This window comes from Taurulus bubalis (genome assembly GCF_910589615.1).
Source record: "Taurulus bubalis genome assembly, chromosome: 10".
NCBI lineage: Eukaryota > Metazoa > Chordata > Actinopteri > Perciformes > Cottidae > Taurulus > Taurulus bubalis.
The window spans coordinates 26,729,514-26,754,513 of NC_136598.1; the positions used below are offsets into that span (position 1 = coordinate 26,729,514).

The following is a 25,000-nucleotide window of genomic DNA, read 5'->3' on the forward strand; positions in this document are numbered from 1 at the left end:
ACCACCTCATGGATGAAGCCGCCGCTCCCCCGATGGAGGCTCGTTTCAAAAGTTTTAATCTGGATCAAACTGATCCAGATTTGGAAATCCCTTTTTCTGCTATCCAGGATCACGTAATCCATTTTATTTTTATGACGTTTTTTCAAAGCAATGTGGGATTGGATTATTCTGATCCGGATTCAAACTATTAAGGATTACCAAATCTGGACAACAAACAATATAAACATCCCCCTCCATTGCAGTCCGCTCATCTGAGACCTACACCAAATAAATAAATACATACTTGACTCACAAATACATTATGGATGCTTTTCATTGTCCTACACAACATGGCGCAAAGTCCTTCTCTGTGATGACGTCCCTGATGCACCTGAGCCCGTTGGAGACACTGACCAACCTCCGGCATTCTGTCAGAATGAGGCCCGACTGGACGACCAGTAAGAGATGCAATTGTTAGACACTATTTTTGAGTACATGACTGATGATTGTGTCAGTGTGATTAATGTTTCATGAACAAAGACAGTTTGGGGGATTCATTTATGTGGCCGAAATATTTATAATTTGCTGTACTGAAAGGTTGCTAGCCTACATAGCCTACCTACTTTATGTACTTCCTGTTGAACAATTCAAGTGAAATTGATGAATAAATATAAATACTGTAAAATGCCTGATATAAATGTTGTATTTTTTAACTAACTAATTTTAGTTACCTAGTTTTATGACTAATATCCACCATGAATCCACCCTCCTGCTGGGATCAGTTTAATCCTGATTTTTGGGATCAAAATTGTCCCAATCCTACCAACAAAGTTTTGAAAAACCCAAACTCAAGGTTTGATCCGGATCAACAACAAGATTGGATTACGTGATCCAATCCAATTTCTGAATCCTTTTTTTCTTTTGAAAAACCCACTTTCAAGATTTGATCCAATCCGATAGCCGTAATCCGATCCGATTACTTTTGAAAAGCCAGCCTCTGGTTCCCTTCTCCTGGTCAATGCACTGCTCGAAGGCCGGTTGGGCGAGTGTCTGCCCAAGTTGTCCGACCGAACAAGTACATACTTACCCTGACCTGCTCAATGGGGTCCTGTTCATGGGGACAGCCCGACAGGTATGCTCTCTCCCTCCCCGGGGGTAGAGCGATAATGCTGTGACACCTCTACTGTCCTTCGCCTGTGGCACAAGCCGAGGCTGTTCAGCCACTTCTGCTGTGCTCAGCCTATGAATGGCAAGACCCCAGGACTTGTTGAGGTGCCCAGTAGCTGGCATGCTGCTGGGAGAAATAACTTACAGCCGGCCCGAGGACCTCAGTCCCTGCCCCCCTGCCCCCCTGCCCCCCTGGCCCCCTGCCCCTAAAGGCTCTGGGTGGGGCGACCGTTAGGGTGAGAGCAAGCGCGATTCTGAATATATCCAGTTTGAAACACTGCCTCTAGTGGTCAGAAAGGATGAAATATAACTAATATTATAACTATCATAATACGACCGAAAAGAATTATAAAACTTTATCATGATTATTTTTATTTTCGTCACTTCGTCATCTACCGAGTGTGTAATTACTCGTAGAACCAGTAGGGCGGCGCTGCAGGTGAACGTGTGTCGGTGCAGAGCCTCGAGAGTCCAGTTCATCTGATTATGAAGCCCAGTTCACACGCCTATCGGTATACGCCTATCGGTACGCACCCTTCTGTTTTTCTGGCTCACCTGAGGAGACGCAGCACCATCAATACCTTGGAACGCGTGCTAATTATCAGCCGTTTACAAGAAGCCGCCGCAATTAAAACAAAACAAGGTGAGGCGCCATTGGCAAGATGCCGAAGTGGAGAAACACTTCCAGTGAACACAATCTGTACATGATGCACTAGAGGTGTGAGGTGTGTCACCAAGATGAACAACAACACTACAGGAAGAGAGAAGAAGGCGTCGCCTCTGACGAGCTAACGACTAATGGCTAATGGCTAACGCTTTCCTCCTGGAGAGCCACTCGCGATAAATCTCCTATTTTTTACCAGGGATTTGGTTTGTGACGAATGTCCACCGACCAAGAGGTTTGACCTCAGGGTTTACCTGAAGATGTTCACGCTGCAAAAGATGAAGCACGTTGTTGGTGGTGACGGAAGTCACCATCTTCCTTTAAGAAATATGAATATAATAACAACGACGACATGCTGAAGTTCTAGCAGGATGCAACTTAGAGGCTGAGACTCTAAATAGAGAACCAAAGATTCTGTTTTATTAAAAGATTTTTTGAGAAGGTCCAAGTATGATGACCAAAACAGGCGGCAAACTCCGGTTCTGAAGAGTGACGTCTATCTGTCATGTGTTAAAGCTGCATTCTCTCTCCTCACCACCAGGGTGTGACTCCTCTGGTTGTATAGAAGTCTATGCTCCATGTGTTAAAGCTGCATTCTCTCCCCTCACCACCAGGGTGTGACTCCTCTGGCTGTATAGAAGTCTATGCTTTGTGTGTTAAAGCTGCATTCTCTCCCCTCACCACCAGGGGGTGACTCCTCTGGTTGTATAGAAGTCTATGCTTCATGTGTTAAAGCTGCATTCTCTCTCCTGACCACCAGGGAGTGACTCCTCTGTTTGCATATAAGTATATGCTTCATGTGTTAAAGCTGCATTCTCTCTACTGACCACCAGGGGGTGACTCCTCTGGTTGTATAGAAGTCTATGCTTTGTGTGTTAAAGCTGCATTCTCTCTCCTCACCACCAGGGGGTGACTCCTCTAGTTGGATAGAAGTCTATGCTTCATGTGTTAAAGCTGCATTCTCTCTCCTGACCACCAGGGGGTGACTCATCTGGTTGTATAGAAGTCTATGCTTCATGTGTTAAAGCTGCATTCTCTCTCCTGACCACCAGGGGGTGACTCCTCTGGTTGCATATAAGTATATGCTTCATGTGTTAAAGCTGCATTCTCTCTACTGACCACCAGGGGGTGACTCATCTGGTTGTATAGAAGTCTATGCTTCATGTGTTAAAGCTGCATTCTCTCTACTGACCACCAGGGGGCGACTCCTCCGGTTGTATAGAAGTCTATGAGAGAATTCCTCTAGGGATCAGTCCCAGTGTCCTCCCTAAGGCCTCAAACCCTGAACCCTCAGGGACTTACTAACTCCCTGATTTGAACGTCATGTATATAATACCTCAGGGTTTACCTGAAGATGTTCACGTTGTGAAAGATGAAGCACATCGTTCGTGGGGATGGTTAATGTCTTTCTTTCTAAGTCGCCATGTTCCTTTAAGAAATATGAATATAACGACAACATAGAAGGGATGAAGCTCACCGTTCTCGCTTCAGTGAATATTTAAAATGGCTTCTCATCTCGTGAGGAAGAGGTTCAAATCAGTGAATAAAATGTATATCATAAATACACAATATTGTTGTATGTATAGTAGAAGAAGAAGAAGAAGAAGAAGAAGAAGAAGAAGAAGAAGAAGAAGAAGAAGAAGAAGAAGAAGAAGAAGAAGAAGAAGAAGAAGAAGAAGAAGAATTTTTCATGGACGTCCTGTCTGCTTGCCTCCAGCAGTGGGCGTGGCCGTCTTCCTCGTTGTGTCAGTGGGCGTGGTCGTCTCCTCGTTGGTGTCAGTGGGCGTGGCCGTCTTCCTCGTTGTGTCAGTGGGCGTGGTCGTCTCCTCGTAGGTGTCAGTGGGCGTGGCCGTCTTCTCCGCGGCTGCTAGCCGTTAGCTCCTCGCGGCTCGCGCTCACTCCGCGGCTGTGACTCACGAGCCGTCATCTCTTCTCAGGCCCGAACAGGTCCGTAAACGCTTAGCCTCTAAACGGCTTGTTTCGTTGTGTGTTCAGTCATTATCATTATTCTAATTAAAAACACCTTCTTGTCACCAGCTGTCTACAATGCGAGGACGCTGCAAACGTAAGGAGCCTCTGCCGGGGGACAGCGGAGCGAGCCTGGCCGGGCTGCGCGCACCTGATCCCGGCTTGACTGTCCTGGATGTGGACGCTGGTCCGACAGGTAGGGGCGGCTTCAGCGGGCTTTAATGGCCGGGTTTAGTCCAAAGTCCCCAAAAACCTCACTTAGTGTTTAGCAAAGGTGTGCAGTGGACAAAACACACTTTCTCCAAGTTTAAGTTATGGATATTTTCGGAGCAAAATGCCCCAAAAAAGCTCTAAAACTGCTTAAAAACAGTATGTCCTTCATTAAAGTAGGATTTACTGCAGGATGGGTGTACCTAATAAAGTGGCAACTTCGTGTTTGTTGTTTTTATGTTGTGGATGAAGTTGCATAAAATAAGAAATACTCTAATAACTAAGTAGTAATAATAACTAAGTAGTAATAACTAAGTAGTAATAATAACTAAGTAGTAATAATAACTGGGTACATGCATAACTAACTTCTACTGAAGCAAAGTACTTTGTTTATGTACCTCGTTAATTTCAATGCTGAAGAAGGAATACAAAAAGATACTATATATATATATATATATATATATATTTATATATATATATATATATATATATTTATATTATATTAACAAATGAGCTGTCGTAAAATTAAAATTAATTAAAAATCAGCTTTTCTTTTTGCTCTGCGGTCCCTGAAGAGTTCGTCGTTGAAGTTCTTTAAAGTCAGTTTGAGCTTCTTCAGTCTATATTCACAAAATCCCAAATAGAGACGGAGAAACAGCTTTTCTTCGTCGTCTCACGGCTGGTTTCTGCCGTGGAGCCTGAACGCCTCACGCCCTCTTGTGCCCTCAGAGTCCAGAGGCTGCGTGTACGGCGGCGGGGGCAAGGTGTACCTGGGGGTCCGGGTCAAGAGGCCCGTGAGGGATCTGCTGAGGAAGGTCCGCACCGACCAGGGCCTGCAGCCTCAGGACCTCCAGGTGAACGGGTTTATGGGAGGATGAAATATGACCACAACCCAGAGCACAGTCACGGAAGGAAAGAAGGAACGCAGATATTACTTTTAGAGATTCTTTATTTGCTGCCGATACTAATTATTGATCATTAATTATCCATTTTAACTAATTATTGATCATTAATGATCCATTTTAACTCATTATTGATCAATAAAGATCCATATTAACTCATTATTGATCAATAATTATCCGTATTAACTCATTATTGATCAATAATGATCTCTTCATGGTTTGATTGCAGCAGCTGAAACACAAGGATCCACAACATTTATTTGTTTTAACACACTGTCATAAACCATCAAAAATACTAAATGTTATACTTTTACTTTGTTATAGTAATTTATAGTGTTTTTTTCATCATTAAAAACACATATTTCAAATGTAAAGTAGTCTTTATTGATGAACAAATCTCTTCTTTCTTGGTGTTGATGAAGTTTAATAATGAGCTCAGAGCTGTTAAACTGTTAAATCATAATTCATCTCTAATATCTATTTTATATTCATGTGAAAGCATCTGTATTTATTCTAGTTCATCACCAACACTACATTTTACTAGATTAATATAATTAATATCTAGTTTTGGCTTTCTAAGCGCGGTAAACAGCTTTATGTCCTTCCTCCTCTTTGAGTCTTTTCATGGATGACCAACTACACAACACAAATGCCTTGTTATGATATATAATATATATATAATAATATATAATATGGATTAAATCTGCCCTTTGTTTTTGTTCTTTCACAGACGATATACGGCCAAAATGTCAAAGGTGAGTGAACCTCAGGTGTTGTGAGCGTTGCTGTTCTCTGGTTGGGGACGAACTCGTAGACGTGGTTGAGTTCAGGAGAAGAAAGCACAGATCAGCGGTTCAACCGGAGGAGACAAAGATCCCTCTGGACGAGAAACAGGAAGCTATGATTCACACAGGAACAACTTCCTGTTCCAAGCGTCCAGTAGAGGAGAAGAGAAGTCTCTCTGAGTATCAGCCGAGCTAATCGCAGTTTACTAACTCTTCAGGAGAAGAAAAAACAAGATGGCGACGGCCAAAATGGCGACCTCTAGGTCCACAGACCAGCGTCCACTTCTTACATGAAGTCTTTGCTTTGACCTAAATCACATGAACAGCTTTTGAATGCAACGGATCGAAGGGAAAGACTTAGTGACAACATCTGTACGTCGTCCCAGAAGTTCTCTGAGCCTCTTTGCATCGCTGTGGTTCATTCATTTCATTAAATATCTCCATTCACGTTCTGGATCCCATGAGCCCTTTTCTTATTTTATAATTCTTGTATTTCTTCCTCAGGACACGGACAGAGAGTGAAGATGCGAGCAGCGCGGCAAAGCTCCACGGTGAGTGTTGAGAGCTCAGGAAGCGATGAAGCTGAAGCAGTAAATACATGAAGCTGAAGCAGTAAATACATGAAGCTGAAGCAGTACATACATGAAGCTGAAGCAGTAAATACATGAAGCTGAAGCAGTAAATACATGGAGCTGAAGCAGTAAATACATGGAGCTGAAGCAGTAAATACATGAAGCTGAAGCAGTACATACATGAAGCTGAAGCAGTACATACATGAAGCTGAAGCAGTAAATACATGGAGCTGAAGCAGTACATACATGAAGCTGAAGCAGTAAATACATGAAGCTGAAGCAGTAAATACATGAAGCTGAAGCAGTACATACATGAAGCTGAAGCAGTACATACATGAAGCTGAAGCAGTAAATACATGGAGCTGAAGCAGTACATACATGAAGCTGAAGCAGTAAATACATGAAGCTGAAGCAGTAAATACATGGAGCTGAAGCAGTAAATACATGGAGCTGAAGCAGTAAATCCATGGAGCTGAAGCAGTAAATACATGGAGCTGAAGCAGTAAATACATGGAGCTGAAGCAGTAAATATATGAAGCTGAAGCAGTAAATACATGAAGCTGAAGCAGTAAATACATGGAGCTGAAGCAGTAAATACATGGAGCTGAAGCAGTAAATACATGGAGCTGAAGCAGTACATACATGGAGCTGAAGCAGTAAATACATGGAGCTGAAGCAGTACATGAATCAAGCTGCCAGCGTGGTAACGACTGCATTCCTGGCCTCTGTCCCGCAGAGGAAGCGCTCCACCAGGAGCCTGGAGGAGCTGGCCTTCATCCTGGAGGTGCTGGAGGAGGATCTGAGGACGGGCAGCAGCTCCCCGTCCCCGTCTCCACCCAACCCGCTGTCCCCACAGTGGTCTCCACCCGGTAGGTCACGGGGTCACGGCCACGTTTATGTATATATACAATATGTATACATAATATTTATGTATTATGTTATTATTTATATATAAGTATAATATGTATTTATTATATATACTATGAATTTATTTAATATATACATATATACTATATATATATATATATATATACTATGTATTTATTTATTGTATATATATACTATGTATTTATGTATTATATATATATAGTATGTATTTATTTATATATATTATTTATTATTTTTATGTATACATTATGTATTTATATTAATTATTATTATTTATATAAGTTATGTATTTATTTATATATATTATTATTTATTATATATACATTATTTATTTATTATATTATTTATACACATTATGTATTTATTATATTATTTATACACATTATGTATTTATTATTATTTATATATATTATTTATTCATATATATATATTATGTATTATATATATGTACATTATGTATTATTTTTTATTATTATATATATATATATTATGTATTTTTTTTAATATATATATATATATATATATCAATTAAATAATTCCACCGTGATAAATACGTTGGCAGCGACTTCAACCGCCCTTCCCTCTGAGGAATGCCGGGATTAACCAGTTTAACCGTAACCTCTGTTACGCAAGTCAGCGCCGTAAACTGTGGGGAAATGACCGGGGAGTGTCGTCATCATGGTGTGAAATCAATGTTTTACTGCCGATCGTTAACGGAGGATATTCAGCAAAGATATAACGTTTAAATCAGCAGGAGGAGCGCTAGTGGCGTTAGCAGCGCCGGAGTTAGCGGCTAACAAGTTTCTGGTTCCATTTAGTTTCATTGTGGTGCGTTCAAGCTCCATCCTGTAAAAGTATTAGACGACTGTGTTTTTGGTGAGAAACGTGCGTCAGCAGCACCGCTGACGTTCAGAGGTTCACTGCAGTTACATTACGATGCGTTCAGGCTCCGCTCGCTGAAAACAATCATATTTCCTCTGATGATAATCATACTATTATAATAATAAATAACGTCTCTCCTCTCTCAGGCTCGGAGTACAACAGTGACGAGTCTGACGACATGATCCCGAGCCCCGACTGCTGCGCCCCCTGCTGGCCGGGCCCGGAGCAGCAGGGGGCGCAGGAGGAGCAGCGGGTCGGCGCCTGGAACCGGAACAAGTCCTCCTTCTTCTGGGCTCAGCTGCAGAGGGAGGAGAGCCAGCTGGAGGGCCTCGCCGCCGCCGCCCTGCTGGCCACCGACCAGCACGGCAAGACGTGAGTCTGTGAGTGTGTGAGTGAGTGTGTGTGTGTGTCTGTCTGTGTGTGTGCGTGTGTGTCTGTGTGTTTGTGTGTGTGTGTGTGTGTGTCTGTGTGTGTGTGTCTGTGTCTGTGTCTTTGTGTGTGTCTGTGTGTGTGTGTGTCTGTGTGTGTGTCTGTGTCTTTGTGTGTGTATGCGTGTGTGTCTGTGTCTTTGTGTGTGTATGCGTGTGTGTATGTGTGTGTCTGTGTGTGTGTCTGTCTGTGTGTGTGTCTGTCTTAGAGCTTCTTAAAGTTGCCGTGCTGCCTTCAGGTGTCCGTCGTTCTCACAGCTGTTGTCGTCCTCAGCGCTCTCCACCAGGTGGCGTGTGTGGGGAAGAGGGCTCTGGGCTACGCGCTCGCCAGAAGAATGGCCGCCGTCAGCAGCCTGGACCTCAAAGACTCCGATGGGATGGTAACGAGCTTCACGTCTGTGGCCGGGTTCTGGGTCATGGAGCTAATAATGAGCGCCACGGGGAAGTAATGATTAGCCAATCGGCTACAGTGGGCGGGGCCTAGCGCTGGTTTTAGCGAGAGGTAATCGTAGCGACGACGAGACCGCTCCATTGATTCAAAGTACGGGTTACTTTGATCAGCCTTAAAGGGATTTATTAATATTTGTATATAATTTGTATTTATATTATATTTATTATAATATTTATATTTGTACATAATTTGTATTTATATTATATTTATTGTATAATTTATATTTGTATATCATTTGTATTTATATTATGTTTATTATATAATTTATATTGTTATATCATTTGTATTTATTATATAAATTATATTTGTACATATTGTTTATTTATATTATATTTATTATATAATTTATATTTATATTGTATTTATTACATAATTTACATTTATTATATTATATTTGTATATAATTCTTATTTATATTATATTATTATATAATTTATATTTTATATAATTTGTATTTATATTTATTATATAATTTGTATTTATATTATATTTATTATATAATTTATATTTTTATATAATTTGTATTTATATTATATTTATATTTATTATATTATTTTTATTTTTTGCGTTCTCTTGGGAAGAGAATTTACCTCCTAGCTAAAATGAGGAAATGATTCATGATATTAGTGATTTGGTTATTTTGTCGTTCTGCTTCTAGAGCCTCTCTTTCCGTGGCATGAACGGTAAATAAATAACGACAACTCATCGCCTGTAGACCCAAAACAACGTCACATTGATTGTTTATCAGAGTCTTTGGGGTAAACTGTCCTTTCTTATGTCCCGTGAACGTCTCGGCGCCTCAGACTAAGTCTACGTTTTCACGGTGAGCGATCCTTAACTCGACGTCTTCTTTCACGCAGACGCCGCTCCTCCTGGCGGCGAAGCACAACCACCACGTGATGGTGGCGGATCTCATCCTGCTGGGCGCCAACGTCAACGAGGCCGACGGCTCGGGGAAGACCTGCCTGCACCTGAGCGCCGAGAGAGGCTTCACCCGAGTGCTGGAGGTGAGGCTAAACGGGTCGGGGGCGGGGCCTCTGCTGCGTGTTAACGGTAAAATGGTTCCTAGCTTAAGTGTAGTTTTCTAAAATGGCTCCTTGTATTTTGCAAAATACAAATAGCCATTTTAGAAAACTACACTTAAGCTGTCTTCCGTTTTTACCGTTTACTCCGCGGTTAGACGCTAATACCGTTAGCTAGCTTCACACATTCGCTACCAAAGATGGCTGACTATTTAGATATCGTTTATTTGATCGGATCCAGCGGATGGATCGAGCGCCACGATGTGAGCGCAATATCCTCTAAACAATTGGCAAAGCGGCATAATTTAGTTTTATAGAAGATAATAAAAGCTTTTAGCAGGGTTCTTACGCTCATGGAGGACCTGGAAAAGTCATGGAATTTTAAAATGGTTATTTCCAGGCCTGGAAAAGTCCTTGAAAAAACATAAACTCCCCAAAGTTTAGTAAAAGTCATGTAAATGTGTTATATTCATGTGTTCATGTGTTCATTTACGCTGAGTTTGAAATAATGAATATGCTTTTAAAAGAAAGACTCAGAATATAAGCAGGCATACATACAGGCATCTATATAAATGTTTATTCTTTTAATCAAACTATTGTCTCATTCATTTGAGTCATTTAAGGTTTACTGTATGCTTTGTATTCTCATTGTTAGTTTAAATACTACATTTACTCACTTTTTACTGTTTACACCCAGATTTCACTAAATGTTTGTCATGGACATTTTGGTTTAAAGTCTTGGAAATCCACTGGTCAGAATGTGTATGAACCCTGTTTTAGGTATTTAACGTTAGCTCTCAAATTTTAACGTTAGCTCTCAAATTCACATTATATTCCCTTCTGTCTGATATTTCAGAACAGTTGTTCCATAAATCTCCTGTTATCTCCTGTCCTGATCGGTTCACTAGCGTTATATAATAATATATAATACTTTGAATGCCTCCTGTCAGACTTGTTGGCGCTACAGAAACCTGTCATTACGCTGTGCGTGTTCTCTTTGAAGCGCCGCTCACATGTAGACATGTTGTCTGACAACATTTTGAATTCTTGAATGTAACGCATTGCCACAAAATTATTGCTCATTCTGAGTGGGCGTAACTCAACACGATCTTGTGCAACCTCTGCAAAACCACACAGATGCCACACCATAATAGTTCATGTGGTTATGAAACATTACTCCATTGCTGAATGTCTGTTTTACAGAGAATTGCGTTGTTTCTCCCAATAAATCATGAGATATAGACTTTTTTACAGGTATTAATATTGTAAATAAAAATAACTTGTGCTTTTAGATCAATCTTCTTGGTTTGCGTGAACAAATCTACATGGAGACGAAGTTGCACTATTTCAAATTTGCAGGACCATGTTGGCAGAAAGGGTTAATAATAAAAAACATAATTATACTGTTTGACGCCTCTGACTGCGTATGAAACTCAGGAAGGGAAGCAGAGCTTCAGCAGGAAAAACATAATTACATAGTTTTATTAACTGGGGAAAAAGTCATAAAACCCCAAGTGTCTTCTGCCGAGTCAAGAAGACACGTTGTTTGATGTTTCTGGTGAGGAAAAGAATATGAATAGAAATGTAAATGGTAGAAATTAATTAAGAGTGTGGGAAAATAAAAACATAATTCAACGATCAGACCTGCTAATGAGATGTGATTATGAAAATGCTGCATTGGATATACAAACATATGTGTTTATTAACCAGTGTGTGCTTTTTATTTTTTTAGGTTCTGAAAAACACGATGCTGGACGGCGTGTACGTCGACGTTGAAGCCACCGATAACTCCGGTCAGTACGAAACCTTTCAAATGCTTGAGGCTACGCAGGAATATTAGTGATGACGAGTTTAATTTATAAAACTTGTTTTAGTAAAGAGGTAGCTCCTAAATGGTCAGATGGTAATTAATAACAACAATGAAAACACATTTAAAACATTACAATAAAAGAAACAAGGCCGAAAAACAAGTAGGTGCAATAATTACAATAATTTTTTTTTACAAAAGTTTCAAAATAAGATTTTAACAAGTCGGCTGTTCCAGTGTTTAGAAGCCATGTTAGCAGGTAAACTACGCAGGAAAGAAGCCTGTTAGCTAAAGTGAACAACTCTGTTAGCTAAAGTGAACGAACACAACTCTGTTAGCTAAAGTGAACGAACACAACTCTGTTAGCTAAAGTGAACGAACACAACTCTGTTAGCTAAAGTGAACGAACACAACTCTGTTAGCTAAAGTGAACGAACACAACTCTGTTAGCTAAAGTGAACAAACACAACTCTGTTAGCTAAAGTGAACGAACACAACTCTGTTAGCTAAAGTGAACAAAAACAGCTCTGTTAGCTAAAGTGAACGAACACAACTCTGTTAGCTAAAGTGAACGAACACATCTCTGTTAGCTAAAGTGAACAAACACAACTCTGTTAGCTAAAGTGAACAAACATAACTCTGTTTGCTAAAGTGAACAAACACAACTCTGTTAGCTAAAGTGAACGAACACATCTCTGTTAGCTAAAGTGAACGAACACAACTCTGTTAGCTAAAGTGAACAAACACAACTCTGTTAGCTAAAGTGAACGAACACAACTCTGTTAGCTATAGTGAATGAACATATCTCTGTTAGCTAAAGTGAACGAACACATCTCTGTTAGCTAAAGTCAACAAACACAACTCTGTTAGCTAAAGTCAACAAAAACATCTCTGTTAGCTAAAGTGAACGAACACAACTCTGTTAGCTAAAGTGAACGAACACATCTCTATTAGCTAAAGTGAACGAACACAACTCTGTTAGCTAAAGTGAACAAAAACATCTCTGTTAGCTAAAGTGAACGAACACAACTCTGTTAGCTAAAGTGAACGAACACATCTCTGTTAGCTAAAGTGAACAAACACAACTCTGTTAGCTAAAGTGAACAAACACAACTCTGTTAGCTAAAGTGAACAAACACAACTCTGTTAGCTAAAGTGAACGAACACATCTCTGTTAGCTAAAGTGAACGAACACAACTCTGTTAGCTAAAGTGAACAAACACAACTCTGTTAGCTAAAGTGAACGAACACAACTCTGTTAGCTATAGTGAATGAACATATCTCTGTTAGCTAAAGTGAACGAACACATCTCTGTTAGCTAAAGTCAACAAACACAACTCTGTTAGCTAAAGTGAACAAAAACATCTCTGTTAGCTAAAGTGAACGAACACAACTCTGTTAGCTAAAGTGAACGAACACATCTCTATTAGCTAAAGTGAACGAACACAACTCTGTTAGCTAAAGTGAACAAAAACATCTCTGTTAGCTAAAGTGAACGAACACAACTCTGTTAGCTAAAGTGAACGAACACATCTCTGTTAGCTAAAGTGAACAAACACAACTCTGTTAGCTAAAGTGAACAAACATAACTCTGTTAGCTAAAGTGAACAAACACAACTCTGTTAGCTAAAGTGAACAAACACAACTCTGTTAGCTAAAGTGAACAAACACATCTCTGTTAGCTAAAGTGTTTGCTGTATTTAGAATATGTTCACTTGCTCTGTCAGACACACCAGTTATCTGTGCCCTCTTTTCAAACACCGGACTCCGTTGACAAAAACAGCAATTTTAGCTCGTAGGAGACGGGAGTTGCTGTTTTACTGCCTCGATCGGTTGGTTTGTGTTATTGTGTGACTTTGGTGTTTTAAAGAGTTCGTTCAGATTCATCAAAGTCGCACAATAACACGAACAAACTAACCGCCGGAGTCAGCGGCCTGCAGCTTCCGTCTTCTACGATGTCAAATTACTGGTTTTGTCAACGGAGTCTTGTGGTTTTTTCTTTCAGGCGTCTAGAATACGTTCACAGCAGAACATTTTATTTTCTCCAGCGAAGGCTAGCCTTGTAAGCGTTGTGTGTGTGTGTGTGTGTTCTCAGGCATGAGCGTCCTGCAGGTTGCCTCTGTGGCTCTGAAAGCCGCCGTACGAAAGCTGGAATGCAGCAGATTCCCAAATCCCACCCGACTGAACACGCTCCGCCAGGAGCAGATGCTGGAGACGCTGGAGTGTCTGCTGCAGATGGGCAGCTACTATCACCTCATGGTACGCCGGCGGAGATTTAGTTTTTACAGATTATTTATTAACACTTTAATGACCGGGAGCCACGTGCTCTTCCAGAGAACAACATGGCAGCGACATTCAAAACGGCTTTTATAGAAAGTGATATTGATTAAGATGCGATCCCGTTGGAGGAAAGTTTACTCAGCAGGCACTGACTCCACAGCAGTTGCAGCCGGGAGACATTCAAGCTGATTAAACAAGTTGGTGTGTTGTTCAGCTTTATTTTGGCGGGGCAGCACAAACCGATTAGTGAGTCAACGTTGATTCAGAACTCTGTAAACAAAATGTACCCGGTGTGTGTGTCTGCAGACCTGTTGGACTCACACCTCCCTGCTCCCGGTCAAAGCTCAGAGGCGTTAGAGCCGTGCGTTTGAAGAGCGAAGGAATCCACATAATTGCGACGGTGAATAGACTCAAAAGGGGCGGAGCCGTTTTGCTTGCTTATTTTTAGATGTTCTCTCTGTCACTGCTCAGCGGCCTGAGGTGTCTCCTCCAGCGGAATACCTCTCAGGAGATAACAATAGGATGCCGTGAGACGACGAGAACCAGTCGGTACAAGTCAACATTTCTGAAACCTCTCTTGACAAGAGGCCTGAGAAACGTACCGACGGAATTCAGACTGCAGGCAGCTGTGATCTGCGTGGGGATGTTTGCTGACAGAGGAGCACCGGGTTCAAACCATCGAATTCCTAGAAAGATTGGGATTGACAAGTTTATGTTGCAGCTGAAGGGGAACGCCACCTGAATGCATAACTCAGATGTGTAATGGACTCTTGAGACGCCATGGTTAGCTCACGGTGGAGCTGGAGGCAAAACAAAGGAAGGACCGCCACCGATCACGTTACACATCCAGGCTGTCAGTAGTTGTGTTGTCGGGTCTCAGGATAGATATTGAGAACATTTGAGCTGATCCTACAGAGCTAGAATATCAGCAAAAACATTTCAAAGATGGAGAAAAGACGTTGCTAATAGTTTAGCTTAGCCGTTTGCTAAACGCAGTGACGCTAAACTGCAAGAGATGGAGAGAAGACGTTGCTAATAGTTTAGCTTAGCCGTTTGCTAAACCGCTCAGCGCAGTGACGCTAAGCTGCAAGAGATGGAGAGGAATGTTGCTGAAAGGCTGATCTACTGGAGAGATGAAGAGATGGCTAGCCAGCCTGCTAGCTTGCTGGTTCTGCCACGCTCTGGTGCTGCACTGGTTGAGGACTTAGCTGCCTTGCTAATTCCACCATGCGTCCATGCTAATGGGCCACAGAAAACCAGCCCAGCGACCGGCTGGTGACTAACTAGCCAGCTCTGGGGATGGACACGCTAGCTAACTAACTATCTAACTAGCCAACTCTGGGGATGGACAAGCTAGCTAGCTAGCAGTCTAACTAGCCAGCCGCCCTCTCCCCTCTCTGCCAGATAAAGGAGTCTGATAGCATTTTGTATGTTCAGCTATCGTAGCTAAACAAAGCTAACGTGTTCAGAGCATTATTATGCCTCCCTCTATGCAGCGCCCACGAAAATACGTCATCACAAAAGTTCGTCATCACAGTCACAACGACAACCTTACCCGTGTTACCTTTAAATTAAAAGAAACCTGGACTTGCTCTTCTGATAATATCTACACAAATAATAGAGTAAAATGTGTTGCATATATTCTCTAGAGACGCTTGTATTTGTGATAGATAGCTTGGTGCTAACTCATTTCCCTCCCTCTCTTTTAGGGGAACCGGAGTTTGCCACCTAGATCCGGTTGACCCCCCTTCCGCCCGGCAGGGCTTCTTGGAGACCCCGACAGTAACGTTCTGAGTTGGTTCAGACTTGAATGCTAATGGAGAGAGAGAGACCATAATCATTATGGGATGCTCTCTCTCCCGAGCTCGAGTGCTGACCTGTTTATGTAAACATCCTGGGTTTCGTGTGCTCGGTGCAAATACCTGACTTGCAAACGGGTTATTTGTTTGAAACCTGCACAGAAACGTTGGATGCCCATTGGTTGGTTTCTGTGAAACTTCCATCGTTTGTTACATTTGAGTAACAAGTCGTCCTCAGTAAGTAAGTCTGGAGATAAAGATGTTTAAAATCCTTCCAGAATATATTTTAGTTAGTTTTTAGGGTCCATTCGTTTATTTTTTAAAAGCCTGGTCCCTATAATCTAAAAACAAATCCAGCGGGGAGGGAATGTTCTCTAAAAGGTACCGTTTACGGTTATATTGTAATATTACAGCTGTTTTAAAGTATATTCCAAATGTGTGTCATTCCAATAACAGACTTCTTAATAATTATTTGTTAAGAGCCGGTTAATTGATGTGTGATTTATGATTTTAAGACGTTTCCCTTCCTGCTGGGGTTCAACTTGATGTCAGATATAGTAATGAGTGTTGTGTGGTGTTGGGGAGTGAACACGGTTTGGTTTCATGTGCTGAGAGTTTCCCTTTCAGCACGTTGGTGTTTGGACTCGTCTTCACATGTAAACTGTGTTTTTAATGTAATGTGATGTGCTCTACCTTTTGACCTGTTCTTGTAAGGAGTAATTAGTTGCTTGAGAGGAGGGTATCCGTTTAATCTCTTTGTTCCATAGAGAAGCATTCAGAGCGTGTTTAGCCTAGTTAGCTTAGCACGATGACTGGGGGTCCAGCAAAGACTTTAAAACCCCAAAATACACATCTGCATTTAAAAACGTTGTGACGAGCAGCTAGCTTGCGCGTTGAACAAACGCTAGTTGCGTCAGCGCTAGCTAGCTGCTTCAACGCTAGCTAGCTGCGTCAGCGCTAGCTAGCTGCTCGTCACAACAAGACATGTTAGAGCTGTTTGAAGGAATGTATTTCCTCTTTTTAATTGGACTGAACCATTCAGTCTTTGTGCTAAGCTAGGTTAAACGTCTAGGCCACGCCCCTTTTTTTGGGGGGGGGCGGGGGGGGACAGAGAATTACAGATCCTATAGACGTCAATGCAATTTATTAAACAAGTGTTTGTTTTATGCAACAAAAATTGTCAGGAAAGCTAGTTAGCCGTTAAATACCAGAGCTAGCCGCTAATGCTAACGGAGGTCGCATTGAGTTACATTACGACGCGTTCAAGCTTTGTTCAGTAAATCTGAGTATTAGATGAAGGGAAATAATAGTTGTTTGAGGGAGATGTGTGTGTATATATGTATGTGTGTGTGTGTGTGTGTGTGTGTGTGTGTGTGTGTGTGTGTGTGTGTGTGTGTGTGTGTGTGTGTGTGTACATATATACACACAATATAAAATCAGTTATTGGGAAGTAAACATCACTAATATTTCTAGATCTGATGAGTCGTATGTTATTACTTTCGGCCATTTCTCAGGTGTTTTGGGGAAACTGCCTCAGATTTGTTAAAGTTATACGATGTCTGCCGTTCACTTTGTTGTTGTTTTAAGTAAACACCGTGAGAATTATTCTCTGAAAGATGCTCGTGTTCAGTTTGAGAAGTTATGGGATGTCCTGTAGTTTTATTATGAGGTGGTTATAGGTTAAGGGATAGACGGTCACTAAGTGGTCGACCAGTCATGTACAGCACTTTTATATCAGGGTTATAGATATATACATATAAGTATTTACTTGTGTTTACTGTATCTTAAATATTCATAAAGAGGGGATTATATAATCTGAAAGTGCAATTGATAGTTTATTTACCTTTTTAGTGAAATAAAGGGGTTATTACAGTTGTATTCATTTAGAGAGAGCGGTTTGGGATTCTGCTTCCTGTGTTTTATTTCCAGTATTTTACGTGTGAGGAAAAGAGTCTCTGTGATTCAGCCTTCAGGCACTCGACGTCTTGCTTTCTGCTCTGGAGACGATGTGAACACAAGGAAGACGACTTCCTTCCAGCTGTTCGTTACGTTCTGAACAAACATGAAGTGTAAAAACTACATTTAAATACGATACTATTCACGTTGGTGCTGGGTATGTGTTGTCGTCATGTGTATCGATGTGTATTGTTTCATCTCAAAGAGCTCAATAAACTTCTGCGTTTAAGTGAATATTGTGTATGTATTTATATATATTTTATTTATTTGTTCATTTTGCAAGGACAATGCACACCAATCAACAGTAAGAATAAGTGAGCCAGAGTTAGCCAGAGAGGCTAATCTTCATCTGCTGTCCCTGGACAGATTGTTTTATGGCAGCCTGAAATTACAAAATGTCCAATAACACAATGCAACTAAGATTCATGGATAGACAGACAGCAACGTAGAGACACAACTAACTCACATCACACTTCAGGTTAAGCAGTAGGTGAGATGCCTGCATGGTTTGACTGGTTCTTATCTAAAATGCATAAGGTCACATGTTTAAAAACACATTTATTTTGGCTGAATATGCTTCCTAACATGCCAATGCTTTCCTTGATTGTGTTTATTGTTGCATATGTCGATGCTTTAGGTCTTAATCTTTCTAAAAAGGTGCACTAATAGTCTGTGGGTTGTTGTTACGGCACCGAACAATACTCTTGTTTAAACTCTGGAGCTCTCAAGGACTCCTTTTTGAAACACCTTGCTCATACTCATGCTGCATGTTCATATTTATGATCAAAATAATTTTCAAAAGTGTTTTTTCTTTTGCAGATATAATACTTTGCTGAACAAATACATACAATAAACACAAGTATTGGAATTAATGTGGGGTTCCTACGACGACTCAAACAGGGGAAAAGAGGTCTAGACCCCATAGAGGGTCTACCGTGTTAAGACGATTAAAAGAGAGATTAGAATCAATAAAAAATCCTAAATATATTAAAATCTGTCACTGCCTCTTGCCAGCAACATAAATATCTGGCTCTGGTGACACTTTGCACGCCCTCTTTGTGAAGAAGTAATTAGTAAAACTGTTTTTGACATTCAGGTGAGGCAGGAATCTGAAAGCCAGTTAGTTGCATGTGTCGTTGTTGGTGTGAGCTGAAGTGCAATTTACTCTTTGTTCTTTGCTCTTTGTTCTTTGCTCTTTGCTCTTTGCTCTTTGTTCTTTGCGTGCTCATAAATCACTGTGTCATCAGCGTACATTTGAATATCACATCCATTGCAGACACCCGGCAAATCATGTATGAACTGAATAATAAAGGTCCTGAATTAGAACCCTGGGGTACTCCCACATTAGATCTCAGAGTAGAGGATGAAACACCACCCACTCTGACACACTGCCTTCTTCCTTCAAGATAGGAGAAAAATACAAATTTGACAGTTTATTAATCAGGACACTGTGCTTTACCGTGTCAAACGCCTTCTTGAGGTCAAGAAAAACCGCTGCTACTACGGTACACCCCCTTTATCCATTTTAAGCTTCAAATTCTCGAGGAGAAAGCAATTGGTTGTTTCAGTCGAATGATTATCCTTGAAACCAATCTGCACAGGATGTAGGTGATATGGAGAGCTGTTGGGGTGTTTAATGAAATGCAACACATTTCTCATCAATTTTGGAAACAGCAGGGAAAATACTGATTGGCCGATAATTACCAAAACCAACCTGTTTTTAGGCCCTTTCCTCGAAAATGTCATCCCCAAACTAAAAAGGGTGTATCTCTGCAACCACTAGGGCTATTTGAATAATGTTGGTGTTATAATAAAAGGTACACATGTGAGATTTTGTTCAGATGTGTAAATATCAGTCTATATGTTACTGGTTAAGAGTAAATGAAGATGACACACAGAAAACAATGAAAAGGTTTCAGGTCCGCCTAGAAAAAAATCACTTTGAGGATGATTATTTCTTTTAAATGATGCAGCTGTAAGGTCCAACTCTAACCCAAATCATAGCTCAATATGTGAACATTCTCTAACCCAAATCATAGCTCAATATGTGAACATTCTCTAACCCAAATCATAGCTCAATATGTGAACATTATCTAACCCAAATCATAACAATATGTGAACATTCTCTAACCCAAATCATAACACAATATGTGAACATTCTCTAACCCAAATCATAACACAATATGTGAACATTCTCTAACCCAAATCATAACACAATATGTGAACATTCTCTAACCCAAATCATAACTCAATATGTGAACATTCTCGAACCCAAATCATACACAATATGTGAACATTCTCTAACCCAAATCATAGCTCGATATGTGAACATTCTCTAACCCAAATCATAGCTCAATATGTGAACATTCTCTAACCCAAATCATAACTCAATATGTGAACATTCTCGAACCCAAATCATAGCTCAATATGTGAACATTCTCTCTGCAAAGGTTGACTTTGATAAAGTGAAGCAGAACAAAGTTAGAGAGGGTTTAGAACAGAGAACATTCAGGCGAGGACTCATTTGGGTCCAATGGGCCCAAACAGCACAAGCAGGATTCAGATTCTCATCTTTCTGACGGTCTTTGAACACATCCTGAGGCGAACGCAGAAACAGAAGCCAAAACAAGCTTATTCAAAACATGGCGTTAGTGGACGGATGGAAACAAACGTTTGCATTTTCTGTTGCAGATTTTCTTGAAATTGCCTTTTTGGATGGAAACCATTTTTAATAACAGCGTCATCGTATGTCTCAACTGGACTTGAAGACAGTTAAAGAAGTTAAGGAAACTGTTAATTATGGTCTGTATTGTGGATAAGAAGATGTTGCTATCTTCCTCCAATCAGTTCCCTGTATAGAATCCTCAAGTGAATGTTGGTCACCTTCAGTATTCTAAATTAAAGATATTTTAAACGTTTCTTTGTACGTTTTCTTGTTAAAAGTATTAAATTATTACCGACACGAATCATGAAAGATGCTTTCAAGGTGTCGAAATTATTTTAATTTGTACAACCATCAAAACTACTAAATGTGTTTTTATTCTTCACAATTCAAATGATAAGTAAATAACTGATATTATGTTGATAGTCGTCCTCGGTGTTAATGAAGTTTAATAATGAGCTTTATAACATCTATTTTCATATTCATGTGTTGAATTGGGTTGTATAGTACATGTTGTGTTGTATAGTACGTGTTGTGTTGTATAGTACGTGTTGTGTTGTATAGTACATGTTGTGTTGTATAGTACATGTTGTGTTGTATAGTACGTGTTGTGTTGTATAGTACGTGTTGTGTTGTATAGTACGTGTTGTGTTGTATAGTACATGTTGTGTTGTATAGTACGTGTTGTGTTGTATAGTACATGTTGTGTTGTATAGTACGTGTTGTGTTGTATAGTACATGTTGTGTTGTATAGTACGTGTTGTGTTGTATAGTACGTGTTGTATAGTACATGTTGTGTTGTATAGTACATGTTGTGTTGTATAGTACGTGTTGTGTTGTATAGTATATGTTGTGTTGTATAGTACGTGTTGTGTTGTATAGTACGTGTTGTATAGTACATGTTGTGTTGTATAGTACGTGTTGTGTTGTATAGTATATGTTGTGTTGTATAGTACGTGTTGTGTTGTATAGTACGTGTTGTATAGTACATGTTGTGTTGTATAGTACATGTTGTGTTGTATAGTACGTGTTGTGTTGTATAGTACATGTTGTGTTGTATAGTACGTGTTGTGTTGTATAGTACGTGTTGTGTTGTATAGTACGTGTTGTGTTGTATAGTACGTGTTGTGTTGTATAGTACATGTTGTGTTGTATAGTACGTGTTGTGTTGTATAGTACATGTTGTGTTGTATAGTACGTGTTGTGTTGTATAGTACATGTTGTGTTGTATAGTACGTGTTGTGTTGTATAGTACGTGTTGTATAGTACATGTTGTGTTGTATAGTACATGTTGTGTTGTATAGTACGTGTTGTGTTGTATAGTATATGTTGTGTTGTATAGTACGTGTTGTGTTGTATAGTACGTGTTGTATAGTACATGTTGTGTTGTATAGTACGTGTTGTGTTGTATAGTACGTGTTGTGTTGTATAGTACGTGTTGTATAGTACATGTTGTGTTGTATAGTACATGTTATGTTGTATAGTACGTGTTGTGTTGTATAGTACGTGTTGTGTTGTATAGTACATGTTGTGTTGTATAGTACGTGTTGTATAGTACATGTTGTGTTGTATAGTACGTGTTGTATGGTACATGTTGTGTTGTATAGTACGTGTTGTGTTGTATAGTACGTGTTGTATAGTACATGTTGTGTTGTATAGTACGTGTTGTGTTGTATAGTACGTGTTGTGTTGTATAGTACGTGTTGTGTTGTATAGTACGTGTTGTATAGTACATGTTGTGTTGTATAGTACATGTTGTGTTGTATAGTACGTGTTGTGTTGTATAGTACGTGTTGTATAGTACATGTTGTGTTGTATAGTACATGTTGTGTTGTATAGTACATGTTGTGTTGTATAGTACGTGTTGTGTTGTATAGTACGTGTTGTGTTGTATAGTACGTGTTGTATAGTACATGTTGTGTTGTATAATACATGTTGTGTTGTATAGTACATGTTGTGTTGTATAGTACGTGTTGTGTTGTATAGTACGTGTTGTGTTGTATAGTACATGTTGTGTTGTATAGTACGTGTTGTGTTGTATAGTGCGTGTTGTATAGTACATGTTGTGTTGTATAGTACATGTTGTGTTGTATAGTACATGTTGTGTTGTATAGTACGTGTTGTATAGTACATGTTGTGTTGTATAGTACATGTTGTGTTGTATAGTACGTGTTGTGTTGTATAGTACATGTTGTGTTGTATAGTACGTGTTGTGTTGTATAGTACATGTTGTGTTGTATAGTACGTGTTGTGTTGTATAGTGCGTGTTGTATAGTACATGTTGTGTTGTATAGTACATGTTGTGTTGTATAGTACGTGTTGTGTTGTATAGTACGTGTTGTATAGTACATGTTGTGTTGTATAGTACGTGTTGTATAGTACATGTTGTGTTGTATAGTACGTGTTGTATAGTACATGTTGTGTTGTGTAGTACGTGTTGTGTTGTATAGTACGTGTTGTATAGTACATGTTGTGTTGTATAGTACGTGTTGTATAGTACATGTTGTGTTGTATAGTACATGTTGTATAGTACATGTTGTGTTGTATAGTACGTGTTGTATAGTACATGTTGTGTTGTATAGTACGTGTTGTGTTGTATAGTACGTGTTGTGTTGTATAGTACATGTTGTGTTGTATAGTACGTGTTGTATGGTACGTGTTGTGTTGTATAGTACGTGTTGTGTTGTATAGTACGTGTTGTATAGTACATGTTGTGTTGTATAGTATGTGTTGTGTTGTATAGTACATGTTGTGTTGTATAGTACGTGTTGTGTTGTGTAGTACATGTTGTGTTGTATAGTACATGTTGTGTTGTATAGTACGTGTTGTGTTGTATAGTACATGTTGTGTTGTATAGTACGTGTTGTGTTGTATAGTAAGTGTTGTATAGTACGTGTTGTGTTGTATAGTACGTGTTGTATAGTACCTGTTGTGTTGTATAGCAAGTGTTGTGTTGTATAGTACGTGTTGTATAGTAAGTGTTGTATAGTACGTGTTGTGTTGTATAGTACGTGTTGTGTTGTATAGTACATGTTGTGTTGTATAGTAAGTGTTGTATAGTACGTGTTGTGTTGTATAGTACGTGTTGTGTTGTATAGTACATGTTGTGTTGTATAGTAAGTGTTGTATAGTACGTGTTGTGTTGTATAGTAAGTGTTGTATAGTACGTGTTGTGTTGTATAGTACGTGTTGTGTTGTATAGTAAGTGTTGTATAGTACGTGTTGTGTTGTATAGTACGTGTCGTGTTGTATAGTAAGTGTTGTATAGTACGTGTTGTGTTGTATAGTACATGTTGTGTTGTATAGTACGTGTCGTGTTGTATAGTAAGTGTTGTATAGTACGTGTTGTGTTGTATAGTACATGTTGTGTTGTATAGTAAGTGTTGTATAGTACGTGTTGTGTTGTATAGTAAGTGTTGTATAGTACGTGTTGTGTTGTATAGTACATGTTGTGTTGTATAGTACGTGTTGTGTTGTATAGTAAGTGTTGTATAGTACGTGTTGTGTTGTATAGTAAGTGTTGTATAGTACGTGTTGTGTTGTATAGTACGTGTTGTATAGTACGTGTTGTGTTGTATAGTAAGTGTTGTATAGTACGTGTTGTGTTGTATAGTACGTGTTGTGTTGTATAGTAAGTGTTGTATAGTACGTGTTGTGTTGTATAGTACATGTTGTGTTGTATAGTAAGTGTTGTATAGTACGTGTTGTGTTGTATAGTACGTGTTGTGTTGTATAGTACATGTTGTGTTGTATAGTACGTGTCGTGTTGTATAGTAAGTGTTGTATAGTACGTGTTGTGTTGTATAGTACGTGTTGTATAGTACGTGTTGTGTTGTATAGTACATGTTGTGTTGTATAGTAAGTGTTGTATAGTACGTGTTGTGTTGTATAGTACATGTTGTGTTGTATAGTAAGTGTTGTATAGTACGTGTTGTGTTGTATAGTACCTGTTGTGTTGTATAGCAAGTGTTGTATAGTACGTGTCGTGTTGTATAGTAAGTGTTGTATAGTACGTGTCGTGTTGTATAGTAAGTGTTGTATAGTACGTGTTGTGTTGTATAGTACGTGTTGTATAGTACGTGTTGTGTTGTATAGTACATGTTGTGTTGTATAGTAAGTGTTGTATAGTACATGTTGTGTTGTATAGTACGTGTTGTATAGTACGTGTTGTGTTGTATAGTAAGTGTTGTATAGTACCTGTTGTGTTGTATAGCAAGTGTTGTATAGTACGTGTCGTGTTGTATAGTAAGTGTTGTATAGTACGTGTTGTGTTGTATAGTAAGTGTTGTATAGTACGTGTTGTGTTGTATAGTACATGTTGTGTTGTATAGTACGTGTTGTGTTGTATAGTAAGTGTTGTATAGTACGTGTTGTGTTGTATAGTAAGTGTTGTATAGTACGTGTTGTGTTGTATAGTACGTGTTGTATAGTACGTGTTGTGTTGTATAGTAAGTGTTGTATAGTACGTGTTGTGTTGTATAGTACGTGTTGTGTTGTATAGTAAGTGTTGTATAGTACGTGTTGTGTTGTATAGTACATGTTGTGTTGTATAGTAAGTGTTGTATAGTACGTGTTGTG

General features: G+C 39.5%; 1 protein-coding gene across 1 annotated transcript; it reads left to right on the plus strand.

Annotated features, from left to right (window-relative positions):
• Positions 1-352: 352 nt before the first annotated feature.
• LOC306742551 (uncharacterized protein) lies at positions 353-16,668 on the plus strand (the record flags this gene model as incomplete). Its single annotated transcript, XM_079224941.1, has 14 exons — positions 353-437; positions 3,528-3,639; positions 3,748-3,757; positions 3,848-3,974; positions 4,718-4,842; positions 5,621-5,645; positions 6,180-6,226; positions 6,984-7,116; positions 8,164-8,389; positions 8,720-8,825; positions 9,757-9,903; positions 11,651-11,711; positions 13,821-13,984; positions 15,715-16,668. 14 exons carry the CDS (start codon positions 353-355, stop codon positions 15,745-15,747), a joined length of 1,401 nt encoding a protein of 466 aa, XP_079081067.1. The 3' UTR covers positions 15,748-16,668.
• Positions 16,669-25,000: the final 8,332 nt, after the last annotated feature.